The sequence below is a fragment of the Bradysia coprophila genome (assembly GCF_014529535.1).
Source record: "Bradysia coprophila strain Holo2 chromosome IV unlocalized genomic scaffold, BU_Bcop_v1 contig_81, whole genome shotgun sequence".
Lineage (NCBI taxonomy): Eukaryota > Metazoa > Arthropoda > Insecta > Diptera > Sciaridae > Bradysia > Bradysia coprophila.
The window spans coordinates 1,798,691-1,825,411 of NW_023503375.1; the positions used below are offsets into that span (position 1 = coordinate 1,798,691).

The 26,721-nt window shown below is 35.2% G+C and overlaps 3 protein-coding genes across 4 annotated transcripts in view; 2 read left to right on the forward strand and 1 right to left on the reverse strand.

The window, feature by feature from the left end:
* LOC119072345 overlaps positions 1–26,721 on the reverse strand; it is a 62,918-nt gene that overhangs the window by 17,441 nt on the left and 18,756 nt on the right. The window contains exons 1-4 of one of the 2 annotated variants that reach the window (XM_037177534.1): positions 24,255–24,789; positions 5,113–5,236; positions 3,332–3,501; positions 3,161–3,274 (exon numbers count right to left, since the gene is read on the reverse strand). In XM_037177534.1, the coding sequence (XP_037033429.1) occupies positions 3,161–3,274; positions 3,332–3,501; positions 5,113–5,208 (380 nt within the window). In that variant the 5' untranslated portion in view covers positions 5,209–5,236; positions 24,255–24,789. Of the gene's footprint in view, positions 1–3,160; positions 3,275–3,331; positions 3,502–5,112; positions 5,237–24,254; positions 24,790–26,721 lie in introns of those variants that run through there. The other variant, XM_037177533.1, reaches the window with a different exon arrangement.
* On the forward strand, positions 9,371–11,614 carry LOC119072349 (mitochondrial chaperone BCS1-like). Its single transcript, XM_037177537.1, has 2 exons — positions 9,371–9,878; positions 10,380–11,614. Exons 1-2 carry the CDS (start codon positions 9,696–9,698, stop codon positions 11,592–11,594), a joined length of 1,398 nt encoding a protein of 465 aa, XP_037033432.1. The 5' UTR covers positions 9,371–9,695; the 3' UTR covers positions 11,595–11,614.
* LOC119072354 lies at positions 13,460–15,486 on the forward strand. The gene is made up of 3 exons (XM_037177544.1): positions 13,460–14,445; positions 14,508–14,828; positions 14,901–15,486. Exons 1-3 carry the CDS (start codon positions 14,023–14,025, stop codon positions 15,045–15,047), a joined length of 891 nt encoding a protein of 296 aa, XP_037033439.1. The 5' UTR covers positions 13,460–14,022; the 3' UTR covers positions 15,048–15,486.

Consider the following 26,721-nt stretch of genomic DNA (forward strand, 5'->3'; position numbering starts at 1 on the left):
GTTACAAAAATCGAGGCGGTGGTCACTCACACACAAAAGCGTACACTGTGGTCACATTCAGACAACAACTCTTTCCATAACCAATAACTTTGCCGAAGAAACCAACTTTCCATCTGCTTCACATAAAAAGTTACAAAAATCGAGGGGGTGGTCACTCACACACAAAAGCGGACACAGTGGTCACTTTCAGACGACAACTCTTTCGATAACCAATAACTTTGTCGAAGAAACCAACTTTCCATCTGCTTCACATAAAAAGTTACAAAAATCGAGGGGGTGGTCACTCAAACACAAAAGCGTACACTGTGGTCACTTCCATACAACCACTCTTTCAATAACCAACAACTTTGCCGAAGAAACCAACTCTCCATCTGCTTCACACAAAAAGTTACAAAAATCGAGGGGGTGGTCACTCAAACACAAAAGCGTACACCGTGTTCACTTCTATTCAACCACACCACTCACCTCTCAAACCCATTCAACTTTCCCCGAAAACAAATCCATTTCACCCAAAGAAAAACTCAAAATCATCATCGATCACTGTACGTTGGAGTAGCTCAAAAATGGCCCACTTGGAGAGCTGTCACTCGCTCGAAATTGATCCGAATTTCCTACATTTTTTTTTCCTCGATTCGTACAATCCATACCTTTCATTGAAACCCTCACACGCCCCTCTAGCTTCTAAAACAGCCGCTCCGCAATTACAAACGTGTTCCCGTTGGTGGTCAAACACCCTACTTACCACCTTAACTCCAACAAATTGACCCCAATTTTTTTCCACTTTTTTTTCTTCGCTTCGTACCATCAATACCTTTCATTTGAGCCCGCTCACGCCTCACCACCTTCCAAAACAGCCGCTCCACAATTTAAAACATTTTCCAGACCCTCAAAAAAACCCATAAAATGCACTCTACCACCTCCCGATGAAAAGTTAGAAAAAAACTTTCTTCTGCAACTTTGTTCACCGCAATAAATGGAACATTTCTTCTTCCCCCACCGACGCTCCATCTCTCAAAATAACCGAGTTATATCGATTCTGCCATTTTCCACCTCCGCACAGTCATAACTTCACTATCTCCGAACAGACTTTTCACCGGACCACGTTTTCTCCACGTTTCAGACCATTCCCTACAACATATCAAAAAGTGTTTTTTTTTTTTTTTTTTTTTTTGCTCTGAACTTTCATTTTGACGGTAAATAGCGGACAAACAGACAGAAAGAAAGAAAGACAAACATCTCGTCATTATAATATAGTATACAAAAATTAAAAAAAGTCAAAAAAATGTTTTACCGTCATTTTGGTATAGTACCAAGTTTCACCTAGGTGGAATTTTCAAGAATTTTGGATGTGAAAAAATCATCTCTTCTGGGTAAATTTTATTCAAACTAATGTTGTGATAGCTCATTTTAAAGGTAAAAGAGCGGAGAATCTAGAGGAAAAAAAATCTTGGATGCAGGCTCCCCTGACCGAGAAATATTGCTCGAATAGACAAATACGATTTTTAGCTTATGTTTGACAAAACCTTTTTTATCGCACAGACACACAATTAAATGCAGAAAATATTTCTTTATTGTGTAGATTACTGGTTTACAAATTGTTTTTTTGTATCGAATGAGGACATAAGTTGACGTGAATGAAATATAGATCTGATTTGACCGTCTCTTCCCGACAATTTAAAGTTCCTCAAATTAACTTTCAAGCCAAAACCTACTCCAACCTTATCAAGTGGAACTCAAACAAAATAACAGAACCACCTTTAACGAGCAAGTTCTCTGAGTCCCAACTTAAGGACCTAGCAAAAAACGGTAGCAATTCCGATTTGTGGAATTACGCTGGATTTCGCCTGCCGAATCACACCCAAGCGGTGGAACGCTGTGTGAAAGTAGTGACCGAAACCAGCCTTAAAGTTGCAGGATATACACGAAGAGACGGTCAAATCAGATCTATATTTCATTCACGTCAACTTATGTCCTCATTCGATACAAAAAAAACAATTTGTAAACCAGTATACTACACAATAAAGAAACATTTTCTGCATTTAATTGTGTGTCTGTGCGATAAAAAAGGTTTTGTCAAACATAAGCTAAAAATCGTATTTGTCTATTCGAGCAATATTTCTCGGTCAGGGGAGCCTGCATCCAAGATTTTTTTTCCTCTAGATTCTCCGCTCTTTTACCTTTAAAATGAGCTATCACAACATTAGTTTGAATAAAATTTACCCAGAAGAGATGATTTTTTCACATACAAAATTCTTGAAAATTCCACCTCGGTGAAACTTGGTGCTATACCAAAATGACGGTAAAACATTTTTTTGACTTTTTTTAATTTTTGTATGTTCTAGTAGACCCTCTAGATGCCGTACAGAGTGAAAACTCTGCAAAAGCATCTGTAGATTTTTTTTGGTGCAGACCCATAATCCAGCTATCTCATGTAGCTCGAAAATTTTTGAAAAAGTGACGGTGCAAGCTTATATTGACTTATAAAAAAAACGTTTTGCTGATTATTATTGCTAGTGCGAGGGTGCATCGCGCTAAAGCGGAATCCGGAATCACTAAAAAAAAAATTGAAATCGACACACCCTAATGTGGAGAAGGAAAAAAAAATCGAGTAATTTTCATATTATTACGAAGCATCAAGTCGATGTTTATGTTTAGCAAAACAACAACATTATAGCCGAAAAATGTAATTTCATACTCATATGGATTTATGAATCGGTACATTCCTCACAACCAATCAATGGGCAATCATTCAACAACAACAACAACAAAAAAGTGTAATTTCGCGTTAATATTTTTTGATTGGTGCGTAAACAGGGCAAATATGGCTAAATAAATTTCTATTACAATTAAATCTGTCTATAACGAAAAATTCAAATCATTGCTGAAAAAAGCCATTACCACAGTCAGATTTTTAGAAGGCATCATCGACGTAACAACAAAAGCTTGTTATTTATTTTAATTTAATTGACGCTCTGGTAGTAATTTTCGTGCCGAAATTACCAAAAAAAAAAATTGAAGAAATTTATTTAAATGCAATCTTTAGGTAATTTTGTGTATGTGTGCCCATTAAACAACCATTTTCATAAAAGTGAAATCCATCAATACCATCGATTCATAATCCCAGACTCATGTAAGATCAATTTCATTTAAAAAAATTTACCTGGGAAATGCTGCCCGTAGATCTGACCGAAGATTCGTTAACAATTCGGTGATACTGCTGAACTGTCTCAGCGACATCTCACATTCCGTTTCCGGTGGTGACGGAATGGGACTCCTACAGAAGTCGGCCCAGTTAGGGATGTCATTGTATTAGTATAATGCGATCACTTACTTGTAATCGGATAGAGGTGCATTTTTATCGATTGTTTTGACGTCAGGTATAGTTTCAGGTGTATCGTAAATAGACTTGTTGGTCAGTTTACCATTGCTTGATTTTGTGTTGAATTTTTTCAAAGAGACAACATAGTCTTCGGCGTGGAACACTGGTGGGCGTTGGTTTTCCTTTTTTTATAAAAAAATAAAATTATTCAAAATTACTTAAAAACGAAAAAGATGCCATTACAATAAGGCACACTATTCATCTTTTACATACAGCCGGTGACTTTAAAATAAGTGACTTATGTATTTCGCTTCAGCTGTATTCCAGCTGGTCCACTCATACCAACCATACAAACATAGCTTATGCGTGTTTATACGGTGTTAGCACTGTCACACGCGTATTGGAGACACCCTTTTACACACGTATAAGTTTAAGTAGTATGAGTACCAGCTGGTAAAACAGCTGAAGCAAATGTTGATCTTTTGGTTGACTTTAACTGTTAATTGAAAGTAGGGAATAATGTGATCAATTGACAATAATGTTAAATTTGACTCTAATTTGCCTCACTGGATTCTATAACAGAAAAGGTAGTTGCTAGTCTAGTCTCAAAACTTGACACAATTCTTGACCCTTCACTTAACTTCTAAAACTGGACTGGAAAAGAAAACTTTAAGTTGGGAACTATTGTGATTTGTACACTGTTTCCAACTTGCTATCTTCACATCAGTATGCAAAGGTTTTTGAACTTCTACAAGAGAGCAAGACGACTTCCACTTATCCTTAAGTTTCTCAATTGTTGAGAAAATTTGGAAAATTTTGGAAAAATTCGGGAAAACGTTTTCCCGAGAATAGTCGCTGGTTATTTGGTCTGAAGACTTGGTTTGAAGACTAGGTTTGAAGACTTGGTTAATCAAGCTGTAGAAAATCCGTCGATCGAAAGACATAACAGACTCGATAGTCTTCGCTGTAAAATAATTGTTCGTCATTACTTAAACAACAGATAAACAACATCCATAGTCGGTCAGATAACTATGAAAGAGTTCTTTTGATCCAGTTGATCAAATTAGTCATTTTCATAGTTCATCGGTGAATTTTATGGTCTCTTAAGTCAGCCATGGTTACCGTGAGCATTAGGCTTCCACTACTAACGGAAGTGTAATTAAGCTTCTCTGTTTTATAGCTTTTTAATTATGTTTTCTCAAAGCTGCTTTTTCACATCCTTATTGTTCCAGTACACGTAAGACAATCGCAACAATGTCACTTAGCGATGAAATGTAAATTGAAGGAGAATATTATAGACAAGCGACAACGTTAACGCAATCTTGTCATGCATATAAAATATAACGAGTTGATGAAATAATTTGTTTGACAAAAAACCAGAAACGACTATTTTGCACCATAAAAACAAATTGTCCAATCCATCATCTATATACATGTATGCTTGGTACATGCTGTCATCATATTGCAGATAATTTATATTTAAAGATAAAAAAATACTTTCTCGTTTATCAACAATGACAAATTTGTTAACAAGTCTTGCAACAAGGAATGTTTTTTCGTTTTTAATAGATCCAAGGAGTATTCTCAAAGAATGTGATGTGATTAGAAATCGAAATAAATGTAATAACTCTGATTGTTAAGTATGAGCAAATGTACGAGTTAAATACACGTTTGAAATTCTTTTTACAAAATTATCGTTGCAACAAGTGAACTTGCATTTTAAGATAAACAATATAACATTTACCATTGCAACAAACCGCACGACATATCAACTAAAACATAGTAAAATTTACCTTTTGTGACGAATTTGGTCCAACGGATATTTCTGCAGACATTTTTGGCGGCCCAATGTGTGTGTCAATCGAAGATTTTTTAATGCTCGGTGCCATTTGATAGCCAATGGAATATGAGAGTTCGCTGAAAGTACAACAGAAAATTGTATGAAAAGAGATGTCGATTTTGACTTGTCACAGGCGGCACAAAACATCACCTGCCTAACGAAATCGAGAATCTATTATTGATTTTGATCAACGTATATATCAAAACGACTCAAAATCTTGTACTTCATTAGTTCTAACAATGTTAAAATGTTAGAATCTAACAAACATTTTGCTATTATACGATTGTATTAACTAGAGTTCGTCATTTATGTATGCTGTTGTTGTCGATAGCAGATGATTTGATTGCCTTCTCCGAATCTCTTTTGGAGGCTTCCATAACTTCGTTATGTCCTATCTAAGTTATGTGCAAAACTCTGATCTTTGAAGAGCGTGTAAATTCTTGCAGCAAAGTGCGAAATGTAACAAACGATTTGCAAATAAAAATCTGGTTTGTCGATGGCTCCACGTCTTATATTTTCATTTGACAGTTTACACAGAGTGCAAAGGCCAATAATTTAACGTGTGATGGATGTGTAGTTAATTTATTAAACAAGGCTATTATTTCCATTGTTTAATCATTCCTATTGTTTTCAAAATCTTATGAAATATAAAATCCGATTTCAATTTATAATTAGCCAGTCATAAGTACACACATGAGAAAATCGAGCGTTATATTATATTGCTATTAAAAAGAAGTCGAAATAATTTACTGAACTTTCGCTAAAAGTATAAACTTGCAGCAGCAGCAGCAGCAGCAACAAGAACAACACAGCATGGTGTTTGTTTTAATTGTTTTCATAAAATATTTAAAATATCTTTAACATTATGAATTAATTAATGATGATAGGCAGTCTCATTGATATTTGTTTTTAAGATTTTGTAATAATGCTATTTAACAAGAATATACATGGGATACATACCTACTATAGGTCGTAAAATATTGTGTGAACTAGCAGACACACACGTCTATTTATAATAAAGTAAATTTCGGTCCAAAGCAACTGTATGTTTTACCCGTACTTTCTATTGTATAATGTAACGAATCTAACATATTTTCGCGCTAAAAAAACGTTTTAAAAGATTTTCATCTCTTAAATGTAACAACTGCCTTGACACATTTCGAATAGTTTAATTATCATCACATTTCTCATAAAACTTCGTTTTGTTGTTTTTTGTATCGAGTTGTTGTCCCTTAAAGAGGGATTCTTTTGAAAAACAGCCTACCGAAATCGGACGCATTTTCCAGTGGACTTTTTTATATGTGCCTAGAAAGGACTTCGACCCTAGAACCCAAAACCACTTTCAAAAAAATTCTTCGAAGCTTTTGTGACTGGTGAAAGGTGATCAAAAACCGAAAACTTGCACTTTTCTTACAAAAATTTCTCCGGATACACGAGCCGTACAGGGTCGTGTGGGGTGTCATTAGAAAGGTAATCACATGTACTATTGAGCCGAATAGAGACTTTTGGGTTTAAAATTCATCGACACTGAAATATGTGATGTTGAAGTTTTCAACCGAAGACTTGCACTTTTCTTACGAATATTTCTCCAGTTACACGAGCCGTACATGGTGGTGTGGGGTATCATTTGAAAGGTAATTTTATGTGCTTTTGGGCCAAATAGGATCTTATGGGGGTTTGAAAGCATCTACGATGAAATATGAGAAGTTGAAATGTTTAATTGTACATATTTCATCGCATATGCTTACAAACCCCATAAGACCCTATTTGGCCCAAAAGCACATAAAATTACCTTTCAAATGATACCCCACACAACCATGTACGGCTCGTGTAATTAGAGAAATATTTTTAAGAAAAGGGCAAGTTTTCTGTTGAAAACTTCAACAGCACATATTTCAGTGTGGATTAATTTTAAAACCAATGAGTCTCTATTCGGCTCAATAGAACATGTGATTACCTTTCTAATGACACCCCACACGACCCTGTACGGCTCGTGTATCCGGAGAAATTTTGGTAAGAAAAGTGCAAATTTTCGGCTTTCGATCACCTTTCACCAGCCATAAAAGCTTCGAAGAATTTTTTTGAGAGTGGTTTTGCCTTCTAGGGTCGAAGTCCTTTCTGGGTACCTATAAAAAGTTCCACTAGAAAACACGCCCGATTTCGGTAGGCTGTTTTTCAAAAGAATCCCTCAAACGCTTTTTCTACACTATCAGATTTAGATGACTGCTGGCGTTCGTTAAAAAGAAATTCGAGATATTTTGATATTTTGGTTTCATACGAACGCCGTTGTACCTAAGTAAATAGTAACTACACTACATGTTTCAAGGTTCAACGCATTCATTCTCGTTAATAACTTGAAATTTTAGGTGGAATTCACCAAAAACGTTTGGGAACTTTTTAAACTGTTAATTCTAAAAAGACAATTGACCACAAGAAAAAGAGGAATAGATCGCAGAAAACAAGAATTAATCGCAGGAAAAAGAAAATTTGATCATAGAATACATTTTCTTTGTAGGGTAAGTATACCAATCCTCGTACAAGAAAAGAGTCCTCGGACACCTATGGTTCTCTCATTCTTAAATAAGGTTTATCAGTCAAAAGCCCGTAAAGGGTGAAAGTGACGCAAGTCCTTGGGTCTTAACTTGCAAAATAACTTATATCGTTGTATGTAACAAATTCTGCGCATGTACACAAAAACATTTACAACAACAATTTGAACTAAAATTTTACAAAAATCAGGACACATTTTTCCCTGATTTAACAATTTCGTTAACAGTAGTTTTCTCAACATCTGCTGCTTGTAACGCAACGTTTTTGTTGGAAAATTTTCTTTCTAAAATTTTTAGGATACAATTTTTGTGTACAGACGCAGAATGTGTCACCTATATTTAACTATATCACTTATTTTGTAGGTTAAGTGGTTAAGACACAAGGACTTGCGTCACACTAAAGATAATACTTAAACAATAAATTCCAACTGCCCGACATTTTTATCTTTGTCACTCTCTTCTACTTCCAAAACTCTGCCAGACATTTCGAAAAAAAAGTCCAAAACCCTAAAATAGGCAATTTGAGTTAAATAAAAATACGAAATTTCGCATATTTACATACAAGAACCAAGATTTCAAAATTCAATATCTTGGTGAAATCTTAACCCACTTTGATGTGTGATAGCTCGTTAAGCTCCTTAGTCCCTTTTTTTATTTTTGTAGTAGAGAACTTGCATCACGCCGGCTTACTATCGTGTGAACATGATGAATGAATGATGAATGAAAGAACAAAAAGTGTCCGAGAACTCAATCTTACCCTACAAATTATTAAAATTGAAAACCTGACTAGCAGTGCCTGCAATCCTGAGAACAGAGAAGTATTTTCTTTTTTTAATTTATTAAAAAAATAATGATTTTCCTTCTACTGCGATCAAATTCTCTTTTCAATTCGATTAATTCCATTTTTTCTTGCGATTCGTTTTATAGATGTCTGTATCATCTGTTATCGGTAGCAGTAAGAACAGTAAGAAAATTATGAAGTAAAAGATTTATTTTCAGTCTCTTGAAAACATATTTATCAAAGGACATGTGGTCACTAAGCTCTTCTTTATAAGTCGTTGATAGTTCAAGATAGTACAAAGAGCAGTGGTCGATTTTTATATAGAAAGAGGATTTTGAAAAATCATATCACATCTAAAAATCAATGGAATTTATGCAGCAGACGTAAAGAATTAGAAAAAAATGCTGAAAATTAAGATTTTGATTGAACAGCACTCAAACTTCAATTTTCTCACAATTTTCAATTGAGATCTAGATGTAGTATTACCTTTAGTACATCCAATCAAACCTAGCACATTCTATTTGTCATAGTCAAAAGCTAAGTTGTCTAGCCTACAGTAACAATATTGACGCTATCTTTATATTTCACATTATGACCAAATATACTTAATTTAGAGAGTGACTAATCACCCGCACTACAGACAATTAATTAATAAAACAAGGGATACATGTTGGGGTATCAGACCACCCCAAGCTCTATGGTGATAGCAGTCAAGTTACGAATTCCTACACTTATGAGAATCGTCACGCAGATCTCAACATTCGTTTTGTTCCATCATAATCACTCCCGACTATGGTGACTATAATGAATCATTCGCTATAATATACGCGATGTGTAGGTGGCATACAAACATACTACATCGAAAGAATATAGCCATCTCGTTCAACAACACAAAAGCAAAATACACCGACCGATAACGAAGGATGATTTCATTTGCTGGCCTTAGCCATTGTTACGAAATAACTTCTTGTTGCGAAATACCGGTGCCGGCTTAACATTTTTTCGTTAGAATAACAGATTTAGAAACGACTCACATCAGTCGTATAAATACGGTCGCTGTAACAGCAACTTCTTTCAATAATCGATTTCATTCCGTTGTGCTCACATTATAAGTGAGAGAATTAGTCATAAAAACAACCGGCATTGTTGTTCGTTTATGGTGAAACTAATTTTCTATCGTTGAATTTCGTTAATATCAAACTTATAATGGGGACCTTTGGCGATTTACCCCACGATTCATTTTGTGGTACTTCTGGCTGGTCAATGGATGCATTAAGTTCTCATAAAATTACCGTTGCATCAGTGCTTCTCAGTGTTGGGGTGATAATTGCATATCTTGGATATTTTGCATTGAAACAATTGGTGAACATTCTGTGGTACCACTTTATGGTAAGCATTATTAGACAACAGTTGATAGAGTTAACGGTACTGTAAACGTTTTTGGGCAAAAATACCGAAGAAATTCCTGACATTATTTGTCCAGTTTAGTTTGGACATATGATTTTTGGCGAGGATGTTATTTTGACAGAGAATAAATAAAGAACTTGACGACGGTAGTCTGTCTAAATATAGCAATGATTTCGTCATCCACGCAATTATATGTAGTATGGACATTATTGTATTCACACGCATGCAAGGTGCGCATATAATATGTGTTCCTAATAAAACAATATGCGTCTGCCCTTGATTGGGAATTCAGATTAATTTCTAAAGATAGTTTTATGAGATGACTCAATTAATCGATTCGGAATAGGTTCGGACTTTCTCATTCCTCATTCCCTTCAAATACTTTTACTGTAAAACCGTTTGCAACTCTTTCCACTATCGTCACTCAACTTTTATCGATGAAAGAAGAAATCGCTAATCATTTTCATGTTTTGTTTATTCCAGCGATCCGTTGAAATCACAAACTCAATCGCAAGCTACTGTGACACACGAGCGAATCTCCTGCAATGGCTCCAGAATAATGTCGAAACAAAACGTTTGCCGCACGTAAACGTTGGTTTTGATAGTCGTCGCGAAGAAAATGGCCAGACAATTTATGAGATGAAAAACAGTCCGCGCTATCAAACAACACATTATTTCACATACAAAGGCCATTGGGTACTATTGAGTCGTTATTACGTAAAAAATGTTGTGTCGAATGATGTCACATGGGAATCGATCACATTAACCACATTCCGAACAAATGCGTCCATCTTGGGCGATATTATGGAAGAGGTGCGTTTGTTATTCGAGGAAAAACCACTGACAGAAGATAAGACCCGATTCTATTTCGCCAATGACGGATATTGGACTGAATGCGGCACTGGCAAGAGGAAGCGCCCATTATCATCGGTTATATTGAACACGACAACAGCAACTAAAATCAACGGCGACTTGCGTGAGTTTTTGGACACATCAAAATGGTACCAAGATCGAGGCATTCCATACAGACGAGGCTACTTATTGTACGGTCCACCCGGATGCGGAAAGTCCTCCTTTGTGAAGGCAATAGCTGGCGAAATCAATTACAGCATTTGCATTATGTCACTGTCATCAAAGAATTTGAACGACGACACTCTGAATGGTCTCATGAATTCCACACCCGAGAATTGTATCATTCTGTTGGAGGATGTTGATGCAGCCTTCCCAAATCGTGATATGCAAGATGACGACGATGATAAGAAAGATGAAAAGAAGAAAAAGCAGCAAACGCCACAGGTGAGCGAAAATGGCTCAGGAAAAGTAACACTCCGTGGATTGTTGAATGCATTGGATGGCGTTGCATCGACAGAAGGACGTATCATTTTCCTCACAACCAATTACATCGATCGATTGGATTCAGCTATGACGCGACCGGGTCGTGTTGATTTGAAAGTGCCAATCGATTTGCCAGACGATGATCAATTGTTCCGAATGTTCACTCATTTTTATCCGGAAGCGAATGTTGAGACAGACGCCAAGGAATTTGTTCGTAAAATTCGGGCGTTGAAGAAGCCCAAAGTTAGTATGGCTATGGTTCAGGGCCACTTTATGATGCACAAATATGATTACAAAGACATGATGGATGGACTTGAACAATATTTCGAAGAACAATTCTTCTCGCTTAACCAAAAGAACTAAGAGTTTGGATATGCTGTGATGTAACAATAGTTTTATGTGGATGAGATTATCGGTTTGTGATTCATTTTGTCTGTTTTAGGGTCTAGAGTTTAGAATATGTCGTCGTAAGACTAAGTGTGATTGAAGAGAAATAAAATTGAAATATTAATGAAAATAATTTGAATTTTTGATCTACTTATCGGTATAAGCTATGGATAACCACCTTCATTATTAGCCCTATGAAAGTGGTTGTAAAAAGGCCGTCATAATACAGAGAGAAGCGAACACCCATGATTGTAAGCGATGATCTACAGTCGACGTCAGTGAAATTTGGACATGAATTTTCTTCAGCCGTTTTTCAGCTGGTTCACTCATACAAACAATACTGCTCATACGTCTTTAAACCGTTTTCATTATAAAAACGTATGAACGCTTTTGTGTGTATGATTAGACCAGCTGAAGAATATTCATGTTTCGATTTCGTTGACGTCGACTGCAGCAAATTTTTTCTGAATTCTTTCTGAAGTACATAAGTCTGTACTAACACCAAATCAATGTACAACCTTTACCCACTCACCAATTTGGGGAGGGAAGCCCTTGGAAACTGATGCACTGATGAAAGAGGCTTTTTTTCAGTACAAGTTGACATCGATTACACCGTACAGTTAACATGAATGTATAGTATAACATGTAGGATCGAACGATCTCCCCTTGTATGTCGTGGGCAACATCACTTAAGGGAGTATCTGCGATGTCTGAGGAACTACTGAACCTATGATAAACTTTTTTTCCCTGAAAGGTAGTAACATATTATGAATTTTGTGCCCGAAATGAAGTTAATCGACAGTGTGGTTCTGGAAATATTGTCGAAAAACTGCAAAGCCGATAGTACGACGAAAAATGCTAATTTCACTGAAATTTTTGTCGGTCTCAAAGTTCAATACTTTTTACAACCTTCCAGGAAAAATATATGAAAATCGGTTCAGTGGTTCCTGAGATATCGGAGATACGCCCTTTAGAGATGTTGCCCACGATATATTGGCACTGATCATAAGTCGAACTCTATATAGTTCAGCCTTATCTTTATACATCACAAAATGATAAACAGTCGAAAAAACAGAGTGTCGAATCGCTTCACCGTCAATTAAACAAACATGAAATCTAATTCGAATCAATTGCTGATCTACGTTTTTGTTTTATTAAACTTCCGCTAATTTAATCGAACAAATCGTGGTAGGCAAATAGCGTTGGTTGTACTGAAGAATCAGTATACAAAAATACAACCTATTACACTGTAGTCACATTAGTGGGTTGGATCACCTGACCATCACCCTTTTTTTAAATAATTTTTATCATCAGTTTTCATCTGTCGAATTCATGTTAATGAGTAATTAGGACTTTGCATGAAACACTTTTGTTTTTTTATTGCAGTTGTTGCCAGTAAACAACACGAATCGAAGTTATTTTGATCGTTTTAGATTTGGAAGTAATTTTAAAATCGATTTGAATATCAATGACGTCACATGCTGTCATTAGGGGTGGGTCGATTTTGCAAACGTTGAAATCCACATCCAGTGGCTTGTGTGACAGGAAGAAACTACACTTTTTGCATCATTACTTTTTCGTTTCCGCACACTTTTGAGTATCCCACGGATGACTAAAGTTCGTATAAATATCACATTTTTAAATGCACGTGGGATTCTTAAAAGTGTGAGTAAACGAAAAATAAATGATGCCACAAGTTTAGTTTCTTCCAGCTACACAAGCCACTGGATTTTAAAGTTGGTAAAATCGATCCACCCTTCTATCATTATAGCAGTTATGTCGTCATTCCATTTATCAACTTGGGGTTGTTGAAAGTGATATCCAAGCGAACGGTGTAATCTTTTTGTTGGCATGTGCCATTGGTCCATGAGAAAATCGACCACAATGCTAGTGAGCATGCGTGTGTAGTGCAAATATATTTCCATGAATCAAAAAAAAACTCTGAAATGCTTTTAGTTTCATGTTTTTTTTGTGTGTGAATATAATGCAAGGAAAAAACGAAACATTCAGTCTTTACATTGAATTCAAATATTTAACATTGAACGTCCCACTCAATTCTCAACCGAAATGCCTCATTATAGCAGTCTTCGTAATTATTATTTGTTAATAAAATCGAGTTGTAATTTGCGATACTGGTGTGCATAGTATCGATACTTCCGTGGTGTTTCACAGACATGATAATTGTGTCGTACGTTATAACACACCTATGTATAGCCAATTCACCACTCTACAAATACGTCGTTTGACATGAAATTGATTAGATATTAGAATTTGTAGAAATTCGAAAATAAGTGCAGATAACGGCTTATATTGTGGGTGCTTCCAACAATAGCTGACTGAATTAGTACGTAATCTATCGGTCGACAGATTGAAGTGTGTTTCGCTGTGAACATTTTTGTTAAAAATGAAAAATACCGCTTACACCGGTGAAAGCGATGAAGTGGCCATAGAAATGAATCAACAACAAGAAATTGATTTTCGACTACCGCCTCCATATTCGGTGGAACCGACATCGATACCAAATTTTGAACCGTCCAGTGCTTTCGGCTCAACCGTTCCAAATTCCACTTTGAATTTATTTAATGAGACTCTGAACGACAAAGAAAGGTTCATACTGGCTCCAATGGGACGTGTTGGCTTTGCGTCAAGAAACATTGTTGTGCAATTACAAAATGCTGCACAACAGCCAATTATGTCTATAATGACTGTGCCAGGACGTAGCATTTCAACTGGAACGGGTAATGATGATTCCATTCGCGTAGGTTCTGTTATACAAATGATCAACACATCCGGTCAGGTTTTGCTCACAGCAAAGGAAAACGGTCAAGTATGCAATATCTTGAAGTGGCCTTATGTCCCGAACTGAGAAATCTCTTTTAAAACCCACAGTCGATGACAATATCGTCTGGAGATCAAGTTCTGGGAATGGTGGAAGGAAATTTGTTATGCGGTACGACTCTAAGTGCTAGAAGTGTCATGGGCGAAGTGCTATTTCAAAGTATTGGAGGAACAGAAATGAGTCCAATTACTTCTGTAGGATGTTTCGGTTCCTCTCCGTCAGAGTTTACCCTAATGTCAAACAGAGGCGTTGCACTTGCACGCATTGCACGACCAATGAATGGCACGGAAGGCTGCTCAATAACACTTTTTAGCTCGCGCAACATTGGCATACGCACTAAAGCCCTTCTAGTATTTACCGCGTACTTAATGGTGGGTTATAGTTTACATATAGGTTTTACGAAGTCAGCGGCGATAACCGAAAATGTTCCTTTATACTTTCAGTATTATGCATTTTTAGCAGAAACTACCATCGGAAATATAGGTGCTCGTGGACTTGCTAAGCGACTATTCATGTGTTTTTGTATTTTTTTCGTCGTTGTTTTGCTACTGTTCATATTAATTCCAGTAATCGTTCTGACAACTCGGTAGGCACAACGTTCCTATTTTATATGGTACAATATTGCCTTCGGCTATTGAGCAACGACATAATAATTACTGTTGAAGAACTGTATTAAGCTGTGAGATTAAATATAAGAACTTTCCGCAGAGTAACTTCAAGCTTCTCCTTAAAAACTGTCGCTAACGTTACGGGAGCGTTCTGAACTGTACCACAATTTTAACTATGTTTAAAAGTTTCCATACCAGAGAAGTGAAAACAGATGGCGCTGCGTTGATGCGTCTCCGTTGAGGCTGCTTCAACGCCATCTGGTATCATTTCTCTGTTCCATACGGTTTCCTATTAAACGAGATTTTACAATTTAAAGGTATCAAGTCTATTTTACGCGAAAAACAACTCATATCATATTAGCAAGTTCACTTCTACAGAGAAATAATAATAATAAAAATAATTCAGACGAATAGTCGATGTTTTCTTTGTAACTATGATAACTTATCGACTTAGTGAAAAGAATGCCTTATCTTCATGTCAATAAAATTGCATTTATGTAACAACTGATGGTTCATTTCTAAAAATTTATTCAATTTGTTTAATGAAGTATGAAACACGTTGACGAAAAGTAAGAACTTTCGGAGCTTCAATCAATTAACCAATGAAAAGGATGTTGTAAAAGGATGTGTCGAATGGGGAACACTAGTTGTAGCACTGATGAAATGTCTATATTATTTCATACATTTCTATAGGACCACTAACGGGTTCCATTGCACCGAAACAACATCGAAATTCTGCCACCAAATGAAGGAACTTTTTCTTTTATTTTCTTTAACAATTTAATCCGAAAGTATTTATATGTGAGAGATTCTAGCAATCGTAAAACTTTACTTTTGTGAAATAATTGTGTATTGATTACGGTATACGAATAAAAATGGTTTTATATCGTTCAGATCACATATATTATAATGTGGAGACTGTAAAAGTGCAGATATAGCGGTATTTAATGTGCCGAAGAACCAATATAAACAACCAGTTTTTATACCCGTGTACACATCGCTACAATTTTGAACCGATGATATTATGAGTTTGATACTACATATGGAGAATCTGTTGCATTGTGCTAGAGAAACAACTGCGTGATGGGATTTACGAAAAAAAAAAATGGAAATTTGATTTTTGGAATTTCTATTAATTCTGGAAGCTATGCCAATAAAAACGATATGGGTTTTGAATCGGTTCGAAATTTCAAATTTCAACCATATATCAACGTTATATCAGATAACACGCATATATATTTAGTCCATCAACTCTCCACGGGTTTCTACGAAATTCTTTTACAGTCAATGTCAGTGAAATTTAAATAAGAATTTTCTTCAACAGTCTTTCAGCTGGTTTACTCATACAAACAAAAATGCTAGTTCGTTTTTATACGGGTTCAACGACGTATGAGCAGTTTTGTTTGTATGAGTGGACCAGCTGAAAAACATATGTAGCCAATTCTTTCCTAAATTTCACTGATATTTCCTGTGTTAGCAGCGGAAAACATTTTTTTACCATTTTTACGAAATGGATGACATGAATAATCCCAAATATCCAACCACTTTCCAGAACCCTTATCATCTGTCATCGATACAGACGACAAAAATAAGTCATGAGTTTTTACTACTGTATAGCAAAACGTACAGTAAAACTAAAGAAGAACAAGATTTTGTAGGAAACACTAGGTGATACTGAAAACAAAGGAAGTAATAGATCTAATAATTTATTCTTCGTTTGTAATTAACATTACTTTGAGATCTACATGAAAAACTTTCTGCAGGTTTTTGTTCTACGGTTAGGGTGAGTCGCTTCGCGCGATCCACGGGAAAGAGAAGAGTAATTATGCTCTGTTTGTTTGTTTTGGTGTTTGTTCTGCATATTAGATAGCGCCACCCCTGGAATTAGTATGTTTTACAGGTAAAATAAAGTTTTGTACCATTGGTCGATTACAATGATGATTGAATCACTATTGTCATGAGGGGTGCTCTGGCACCTATGCCTTCGCCATCTCGTTAATTGGTGGCGGGTTTCTAATGTGTTAATCCATGAGTATTGGGCAACCATTGTGGTCCACTTTGCAAAAACGTTCTGGTTAAGAACGCAACGGCTTGAATCTACACGGGATTCTTCAATCAATGATTCGAAACTTAGAACGAGATACTGTCAACGAAATCCTGTATACAGGACAGAACCAATTCTGTAAACTTTTGAAGGCATTTTATCTTGTAGAGGTTCGACGGCACGTGAATCTGGAACGGAGCTGACCACACGTGGGGAAATCAAGTTTCTAACTCTCGAATAAGTGTTCTTGTTCCGTATGTGTTTATGGCCAAAAGAAAATATATTCTTATACACGGGTAGCAAGTTTGCCGTTTATGAATAAGGTTAACAAACAATGGCATTAGTACAATAAGAAAGAACCAAAAATACTCTAGATCCCAAAATTGGTACAGCGACGAGATTCGCGACGAAAAAAGTTCATACTTTTTGTGCACAATGAAAGCTATAAACAAATTTGAAGTAAAAAGAAGAATAAAAAAAACAATTTCGACAGAACAGATTTCAAAGGTAAAATTCTAATTTCAATATACTGATTCGCTACGATTGGTTTTGTTGTTTTCTAATTTACTTTATAATTAAAAACCGACTGCGTTTACTTGTTTCGTTCAAATTCTTGCAAGTCAATATACTTCATTCACGTGCTACAAAACAATACAAACGAAACGAATAACAACAACAACAACAAAAATCATTTTATGAGTTCCATATTCGGCACGATATAACAACAATATGGTAGTGATTGATATAATCAACATCGAGATCATCATCATATACTTGTTTTATTAGCAGGAAAGAATCGAAATTTTACCGTTAATTTATGTCTAAGTAATTTGTGCGTTTGAGAGCTCATCCCATCTATAATAGCGTGCCTTTGTACAACGTGTATATCTCTGTATACATTTTATATATAATAAAATGTAAAGAAAATCGTCTTAATCAATTCCTTCATTATTTCACAATATTGTATGTATCAATATGCATGTGTATAAGAGTGCCTTACATATATGGGAGTGCAGAGCACTTGCACAGAAAATATTCTCGAGTTTTTACAATGTTCATGGTACATACAGAATGGATCTTGAGACAGGAGAATCTAGAACACATCGATAATTATTATTTATCAAAATTGTTGAGAATTAATCGATCAATCAATCAATCAGAGATGAAAATTAGAATCATTTTAGTAGGTTAATTCTTAACAAGACAACAAGAAAGATACTTTCACAGCAAAATGTGCACAGTTGGTACCAGAAAACAATAAACTTATAGATTCCGTAGATTCCTCATTCCGGAGTGAATCGTTAGTCTCCTAATATCTGCTTCCAGGTTTTTCTTTAAATGTTTTTCTGCTCTTTTGATAGATACTATTTTGCTATATTTTCTCAAGCATTCTTTTGAATGGTGATCGAAAACATCTGTGGAAGGTTTAGATAACGTGCGTTACAGAGAGCATATTAGCTGCACATTGATAGTCATCACTAGCGACACAGCCCTATCATAAATTTCTCATAGATTCTTTCTCATAGACTCCTTTCACAAAACTTCCATTTTATCATTCTTCTTACATATATTGGTAGATGTTTATCAAGCTAGGTATGCTCTGAGCTCAGCGTTCCAACGAACCCACTCACAACCTGATCGCACATAATTTACCGACCATAAAATGTGGCCGAAAAATTGTCCATTTATCGATCTTTAAAGACCTGCCACAAGCAACCAAAGTTGGCCTGAAGCTTGTTTTGAATTCCTCAGTCCAAAACCTTTCAAACGCTAAGATTCGATTTCGGGAGGTGGTTTTTGAAAAGAATCCTTCCAGGTTTTCCCAATTTTCCGATTTTCGTAGTGACTATTCGCAGGCGCCTGCCAATAGCCAAATTATTATTGAAGATACTATTGGAAGGCGCTCGAGAAAATAAAAGTCTTTGGGATTATGGATCGGGTTGTGGGTTGAATTGGAAAAAGTGTATCACTTCACTTCAGGGCCTATTTTACGAAAACATGTTTCTCAAGTTTCTGAAAGTTTCCAAAATGTTTCTTAAAGTTTCTTAAGGAAACTTTTCTAGAAACTTAAGGAAACTTTGAGAAACTTTAATAAACTTTAGAAAACTTTTCAGAAACATTTTGGAAACTTTCAAAAACTTGAGAAACATGTTTCCGTAAAATAGGCCCTGCTTCACTTGGTCCAATTGTAGGATTTCAAAAGGTTTTAAGTGGCAGGGATATAGAAATTCGAAAACTATGGAGATTTGAGGGACTATTGAGTTTTATCTTTCCTGAACGTTTCAGATGGTCGACATGGGTAAAGAACTGGAGAAGCTGTAGTCTAATTGAAAAAAAAATGGAAGGTTTCAAAGAAATCACGTACAAATCTTTAAATAAATGTTTGATGACAAATAGAACTACCATTTAACACTGCCTATCGTTTTAAGGCTAAGTGATGAAGAAGAAGAAGAAGAAGAAGGCGTTGGCTAACTAGTTTATCTTCATTAATAACATTTTCGGTGTGATTACAAAACAGATTATAAAGTCATTTTTTTCGAATCCGCCCGAAGATCATACAAAGTTGAAATAATGAGATTTCTTTTCATTGCTTTATGGCTATCATCGTCCATTCCCACTGAATTCTATAATAACGTTAGCAGCACAAAAAGCAAATTTACATTTTTGCGATATTATAATGAAACTTTGTTCCCATCAGCATGACGGCCTTTGCTCCTATTGTGACAGGTTAGCATTATTTTTTTTTCTCTCATTCAATTTTTTTCCCTAGCATAATCGCTCGGTGTTTTTCTATTACGTTTATTATAAGTACGCTGATGAATGAAATTATCGGTGTAATAACATTTATCGTTTATATAGGATTAAGTTAGCCAGTGTTTCATATGGCCGTATATGATGCAATGTGTAAATGTCGTAAATTAATATGTAATATGTCGTCGTTTATCATATAGGTACGACAGTGGTACACAACCCAACCACATACTATACCTAAATACACCTGTGTAACACGTAAGTGTATATAAAAGATTGACTTGGTACCCAATCAATTCTATTCTAATGTCGATTCAACGTTATTTTAAAGAACTCTCTTAAATGTTTGACTGAAGATCAGTGCTTTTCCGTGTATGTATATAGATAAAAAGAACAGTTATGTTGCATAAGCCTGTTTGTTGTGTTATACATGAATGTATAAGAGACTATGGTGGATTCTTGAAGAAGAAAAAAGTTTTTACTTTTATGATGCTAATGAAAGCAATAACGTAATCAGAATATATACACCAAGTTCAACAGAGTTTCCGGTAAATTTATATATGTAAATAAATGTGAAGAAGGTATTAAAAGTTACGACCATTTGAAGACTATAATTATAAAGCCATTGGACATTTTATCACAAATACAAATAAACAAAAACCAAGTGACCAACCGGACAGGTTCGATAATTTGATCGTATTCAGGGCTTATTGCTTGAAATTTACATTCTGGTCATTTAAGAAATGTTTAATCAAACACGCAAACTATGCTTCTTACCAGTTTTCAAAAGACTATTTCATCTGTTAACGACAGACGGAACAAAAATAAGTGATGCATACCTGTCTAATATGGTCTTATATAGCTGGACTGGGTAAAAACTAATGAAGTACAAGATTTTGTATCTAATTGAATTAAGTAAAAAAATCCAATTTTTGGATCTGCCATTTGACTGTAGCTGAACAAGAACAAAATTATGAGTCTCTTACTTTTACCGTATTGTATGAATGGCTAGATGAGTTAAGCCCAGGGATTGTTTTTGGAAAAAGACTTCTTTAATTTTCCCACATTTTATAATTTTTTGGGAAAATCTGCGAAAATGTAGGAAAATTCTGGAAAATTATGGAAATTGACTTGTCAAAATAGTCCATGGTTAAACCTACAAAAACCTTTTCTGTGCCTTAGGATCATAATTCGACATATTTCGTCACTGCGCGGCGCCCTACGATCGAAAAGTGATTGCTAAATGTTTTTGTTTTGTTTTTCGTCTCATTATGAGCCTTACGGCACAGAAAACGTAGTTCGTGACTCGTGACGAAAGCAGAATTTTTTCAGGACACGTCTTAAGCTTGTCCTACTTGGCTTCGCCTCGTTAGAACAAGCTTAAGACTAGTCCTGAAAATTTCTACTTTTCGTCACTTGTGACGAAAAATGCTATTTTTTCCAAAATCAACGGTCATCAGATCAGCTACTTAAGTTCGTCTCTTTTCGAGTCTGGTTGTCATAAAATGTGAATCGATTCGTTTCATATTTAAATCAACTGACACGAGACGACGAGACCGCAAAACCCTTTGATCAAGATAGATATACGTGTTTGGTCTGAAAAGTAACGTAATTATTTGAGCTGAACTAAATACGAGAAACGCGAAAAATATCACCTTTATAATCTAACCACACACAAAAAAAGCAAACTTTCATAAATCACAAAAAAAAGCATAAATCTAAGAGAAAAGTAAATAACAAACTCAACTGTTTCTGTTATAAATCCATCAATTAGCTAAATGTAACAAAAATGTTTTTATTCAACAATACACCGTGACGGTATACTAAAGCTTAATTCAATAATGACCTTGTTTAAACTCGCGAGCACATTACTCTTGAACAAAAGAAGATGTTCACAATGTAACAAAATGAAAATGGCAACAAAATTAATTCATTTGATTGATATTTATAAAGAGATTTAATGTTGTTGGAAAGAAAATCTTTCTTCGTTTATGGTTACATTGGCTTAAGTTTCTATATGTTTGTCTTTGAACAGATAAAGGGAGAGATAAATATAGCCGAGCTTAGGCTCTTCCAAAAATTTTCATAGTACATTAGGTGGAATAGGGGGTGAGTAAATTTTATCACAAGTGCGCATAGCGTTATAATCTTCTAGAAAGCCGCAATGGATATAACCTCGTAGAAAGATTTAGTCATCTGTTATCGACTTCAATGATTACATGAGTAACCTACTCGCCCAAGATTAATTTGATCTTGCTTTGCAAATGTATGTTAACACAAATGAAGTACAAGATTAAACTTTAAGGTATGGATTAAGTACCAGTAATAGTTTTCTGTAAATTTTGAGAATTTTCTACAATTTCTAGAAGTTTTTAAATAAGAAAAAGTCAATTTAATGGAAATTGTATAACATTCCAGACATTCTAGACGAAACTCAGTATGTGCTCAGGTTTGTATTTTTACCATTTATGCATATTCCTTCTAATTAATGTTTACGTCTTTATTCTCCAAAGGAATATTCGGATGTTTTCAATACAGTGTAGACTCTAAACACCATTTAGTAGGATTTGCAGAATCAACTCGACAATGTTTATTTGCTGCAGAACCAGGTATTCTGGACCTTCCTTATACAACTCACTGTCACAGCCAATGTTGCTTAGAATAAGACACTATGAAGAATTCTATCGTTCGTTACAGGAGTTACTGTTAAAAGAGGGCCACTGTTAAGTGATCGGATTATTATATGGCATACAAACGCTTTTCCTGTTTTTTTAATTTTTATGATTTTTACTATTTCACCCTATTAAATGTTGTTTAAATTATTAAAAGAAAAAAAGTTAAAGAAGCTACGCAGACTAATTTTTCCTTTTCTGGCTTATCTTTTTTAGTAACGTTTGTTCTAATGTTTTTATGTAATTAGAGAAAGAAAACTGTAACCACCATTTTTTCCTTGAAATAAATGGACAAATAACTCAAAGAATTTTTCCCGAATAACGAGCAGTGACATATTTTTGGCCGAGACATTAGTTTTTTACTAAGAAGTCATGATAGCTCATTTTTGTGCCAAATTACAATAAAAGCTTAATGATCAAAATACGGATAATAATCATCTGTTGTCGATAGGTTCAACAAAAATAAGCAATGGGTTCTAGCTAGTGTGGCTTTTAAAACGAAAAGTGTGTTAAAACAAATGAAGTAAAAGATTTTGCATTTATGTTAATAATTTAAGCAAACGAAGTGACAGTATGTTTTTGTGATACGCCTACCGCCTGAATATGGTAAATTTACTGGAATAGAATTCTTTTAAGTTTTTATCTATTTAGAACGATAATGACGAGCTTATCTCCCTAGGGAGTTTTTACTTATCTCGATATATCTGTTCTCGACAGATAAAATATGGTATGCACCTATTGCCAGACTGTTATTTTGACGTGTAGGCATTACTGCCCACGCCTTCGGCTCTGGCAATAATGTCCTACACGTCAAAATAAGGAAAAATTCGAAGGAAAAAGAAAATTCGATTGCAGAATACATTTTCATTGTAAAAAATGATTAAAATTGAAAACTTCACCAGCAATTCGTACTTTTACAAGATTTTATTAAGAAACATTTTCCGTCTACTGCAATCAATTTTTCTTTTCCTTTGGATCTATTCCTGTTTTTCAGTTATCAATTCATCGTTTTCTTGTGAACAGCTCTTCTTTTTCTGCGATTAGTTTAAATGCATGACAAATTAAAGCTTGGAGAAAATCCCCTAAAATTTTCTGCTCTGAAAAGAACCGTTTCACATTGAACATATCATATATATCTGTGTGTTGAACAGAGTATATTAAATTTCAAGAACTACACTTGAAACTTAAGAAGCGAAAGTTTCATCTTTCGCACTTTAATTAGCATCACTTAATTACATGTACCCAAACGAAACGCTTCAGTTAAACTTCACATATGGCTGCCCCGAATGAATAAATAAAGATAGAGTCAGAGAGAAAAAATTGTTAATAATTTTCTAACAAGAACTACAATTAAATGCTTGGACTCGACATAATTTGTATTACTTTACGAATTTCATTTTTTTTGTATTTTAAATGAGACGAGGATTTCATAATGGATTCTATACATTTCACTAAAAAAAACGGTATCTCGTTAATAACAACAATTTCTTATACAATGATGCTACGATATGCTCTTTAAACAATATGCGACCATCCAAAATTTTTAAGACCATAAATTACCGAATGAATATTATCGACAGACAAATTGAAATATATGAGAAAACGGTAAACAACCTGCCTGAATACGTATGCTCTATACTCTATGGAATATCCATACTATGGATGTGTATATAATTTATGGTTGAATAGAAAACTTCTGAGTAGAAAAGCTTCGAAACTTACCAAATAATAAACAGTTATATCCAACCAATAAAAATCCAGATAGACTTTTTCAGACAATCATGATCGTTCAAAGAATGTTATTCCAGCACATTGTGTAGATTTTAGTATTCATTAGGAATGTAATTATATATTATATGCAAAAACCACAACGTTCAGCGATGTATCAAGTGGTATTATTACTGATTGTATCTCTTAAACTATAGTGCACAACTTATACAAACAACACAGTGCACCGAATTCCTCAATGTAACGTTTGTCGCATAAGAACAAACCGCAAAATGTTCTTTTCGGCAAAAAAATATTTTATTGTCACTGATCCGCAATCAACAGACGAGATCAAGAACCACACAATTCTATTGATATAACAAAACGAAACGCTTAACACCAAATTATCAACTTCTTTTCTTTCCTTTTTAAAACAATAATTGGATTAACTGTCTCTGTACAACATTTTTCAATAGCTTGCAAGTGTTTCACAGCACCGCGAATGCTTAACGTCTTCGAACGACCGTTGTTGGCATCGAACTAAAGGTATAACGATCGGTGTGTAAATGAACAATTTCATTATACCAACAGATCGCAGCAGATATGCTCGCACGGTCTCTAAGAGAAAATGTTTGTTTATTATACTGGTAAGATTTGTTTAGAGCAAAGAGGTTGGAGGAAAAAAATTTATTCTCTCTGTCGATGTCTGAAACGTATAATCATATCTGGTAAAGTAAACACATCTGCGAGAAAAGAAGATAATTAGCTAACATATTGTTTACGGAAGATGAGCGTGCATATAAATCCTTCATCGAGCGATTTCTGTCATTTCCATTTCCTGAGTATGACGGTTCACACAGGAAAACATATGGTTTGGAGGCAACAGGTGCCGTACGTATGATTAGTGCACGGAATGTTCACACAATTTTTCTACCAATTCCCATGTGGAATGAATACCTTGAACGTCTCTTCACTAACAAATTCTTAAAGGAAATGGCCGTAACCTGAACAAAAGTCAAGTATTACGAAAGGTCACACAAGTATGATAAGATCTGACAATTTCAATCCATTCCATATGTATTATCACACGAATCTACGACATTACATTACGTTACCATGCACATAGGTAACATCGATATAGCAACTGGAATGAAATTTTTGGAGCTTTCAATTTTACAGTTGTACTAAAGCTGGGAAAGCCAAATTTAAACAATTTTCCAAACAATGCGAAAGTTTTATTAAAACTTGTTGATGACATACATTGCTCATACTACATAGTCACTTATAGCCACATAAACTTCTGTGATTTTATTTAAATTGAAATTTGTTCAAATTTCTCAAATCCAACAATTCTGCAAGTTCAGAGAAATACAAAAAATTTCAACAAAACAAAACTAGCGAAACTGTTTTCCTAACGTAGACACATCCGAACAATCATTTATTGTGTCCTCTGCCAGTACACACAAAGTCATTATACTCAAATCATTACATCAGCATGTGTTTCGCCGTACCTTTTACGGTATCTTCATCAACGATATTTTCTGCAATTTTTCTGCTCCACATTAGCGCCTGTGCAGGTCCTCGCGCTGTTATAATATTGCCATCCTGTACTACAGACTCCTCACTGTATATGTAATCCTTACTCAACAACTCCTTCCACAAAGGATAGGACGTAATCCCCTTTCCAAATCCAATTTTATTTCTCAAAAGAGCTTTAGGACTTCCACAGATACCAGCAATGAATCCACCGCGATTGTTTTGTTCTACCAACATTTCCCCGACCATATCCGATTCAGCAATATTGTCGGATCCGTAACGGCCGCCCGGCATAATTATAACATCGAATTTATTGTTTCTTACATCATTAAGAGACACTTCCGGCACAACGACCATACCCCTGGCACACTTAAGAGGAGTCATGCCATTGAGGCCAGCAACAGTCACTTTCACATTGCACAATCTTAAGAAATCGATTGGACTGGCTACTTCTAATTCTTCAGACAGTTCTGCAATAATTACTAGAGCTGTTTTCTCCGGCATCTTGCAATGAATTACAATTCTTGACTAAACAACAAGTTAAGCGATAAGCGTTGAATAACATCGTAAACTGATATTTGTCAAAGATATGTTATCACATCTACTAGGGTGGTCTACAAAACTAAGCTTGCCGAAGACAAGTGTACATGATACCAATCAGATGCGAAGCTTTTCGTTTATATGCGTGACCCAGCTGAAATGAAATTGAAAACTTACTTCAGTCACCGACTGTATCAATGTCCTGTTAAGAATTATTTTCCGACATGACATCTGATTCGACAAGCCAATTTTCCTATACAAATATGGAACAGCCTAATATATACATTAGATCGTTGGTTGGAGTACTTTAAGGCCTCCCACACCTCTTAAAATGTCACAAATGTTCGTAAAATCTTCGAAAACTCCTAAAATGAGACTTCGAAAATCACATTAAACTCCTGTGAAT

Excerpts from the sequence above, each read along its gene's own strand:
- LOC119072349 (XM_037177537.1), top strand. The coding sequence starts at position 9,696 with ATGGGGACCTTTGGCGATTTACCCCACGATTCATTTTGTGGTACTTCT. Across the intron at positions 9,879-10,379 it reads TTCTGTGGTACCACTTTATG|CGATCCGTTGAAATCACAAA; the intron begins GTAAGCATTATT and ends TGTTTATTCCAG.
- LOC119072354 (XM_037177544.1), top strand. The coding sequence starts at position 14,023 with ATGAAAAATACCGCTTACACCGGTGAAAGCGATGAAGTGGCCATAGAA. Across the intron at positions 14,446-14,507 it reads CAGCAAAGGAAAACGGTCAA|TCGATGACAATATCGTCTGG; the intron begins GTATGCAATATC and ends TAAAACCCACAG. Across the intron at positions 14,829-14,900 it reads TATTTACCGCGTACTTAATG|TATTATGCATTTTTAGCAGA; the intron begins GTGGGTTATAGT and ends TTATACTTTCAG.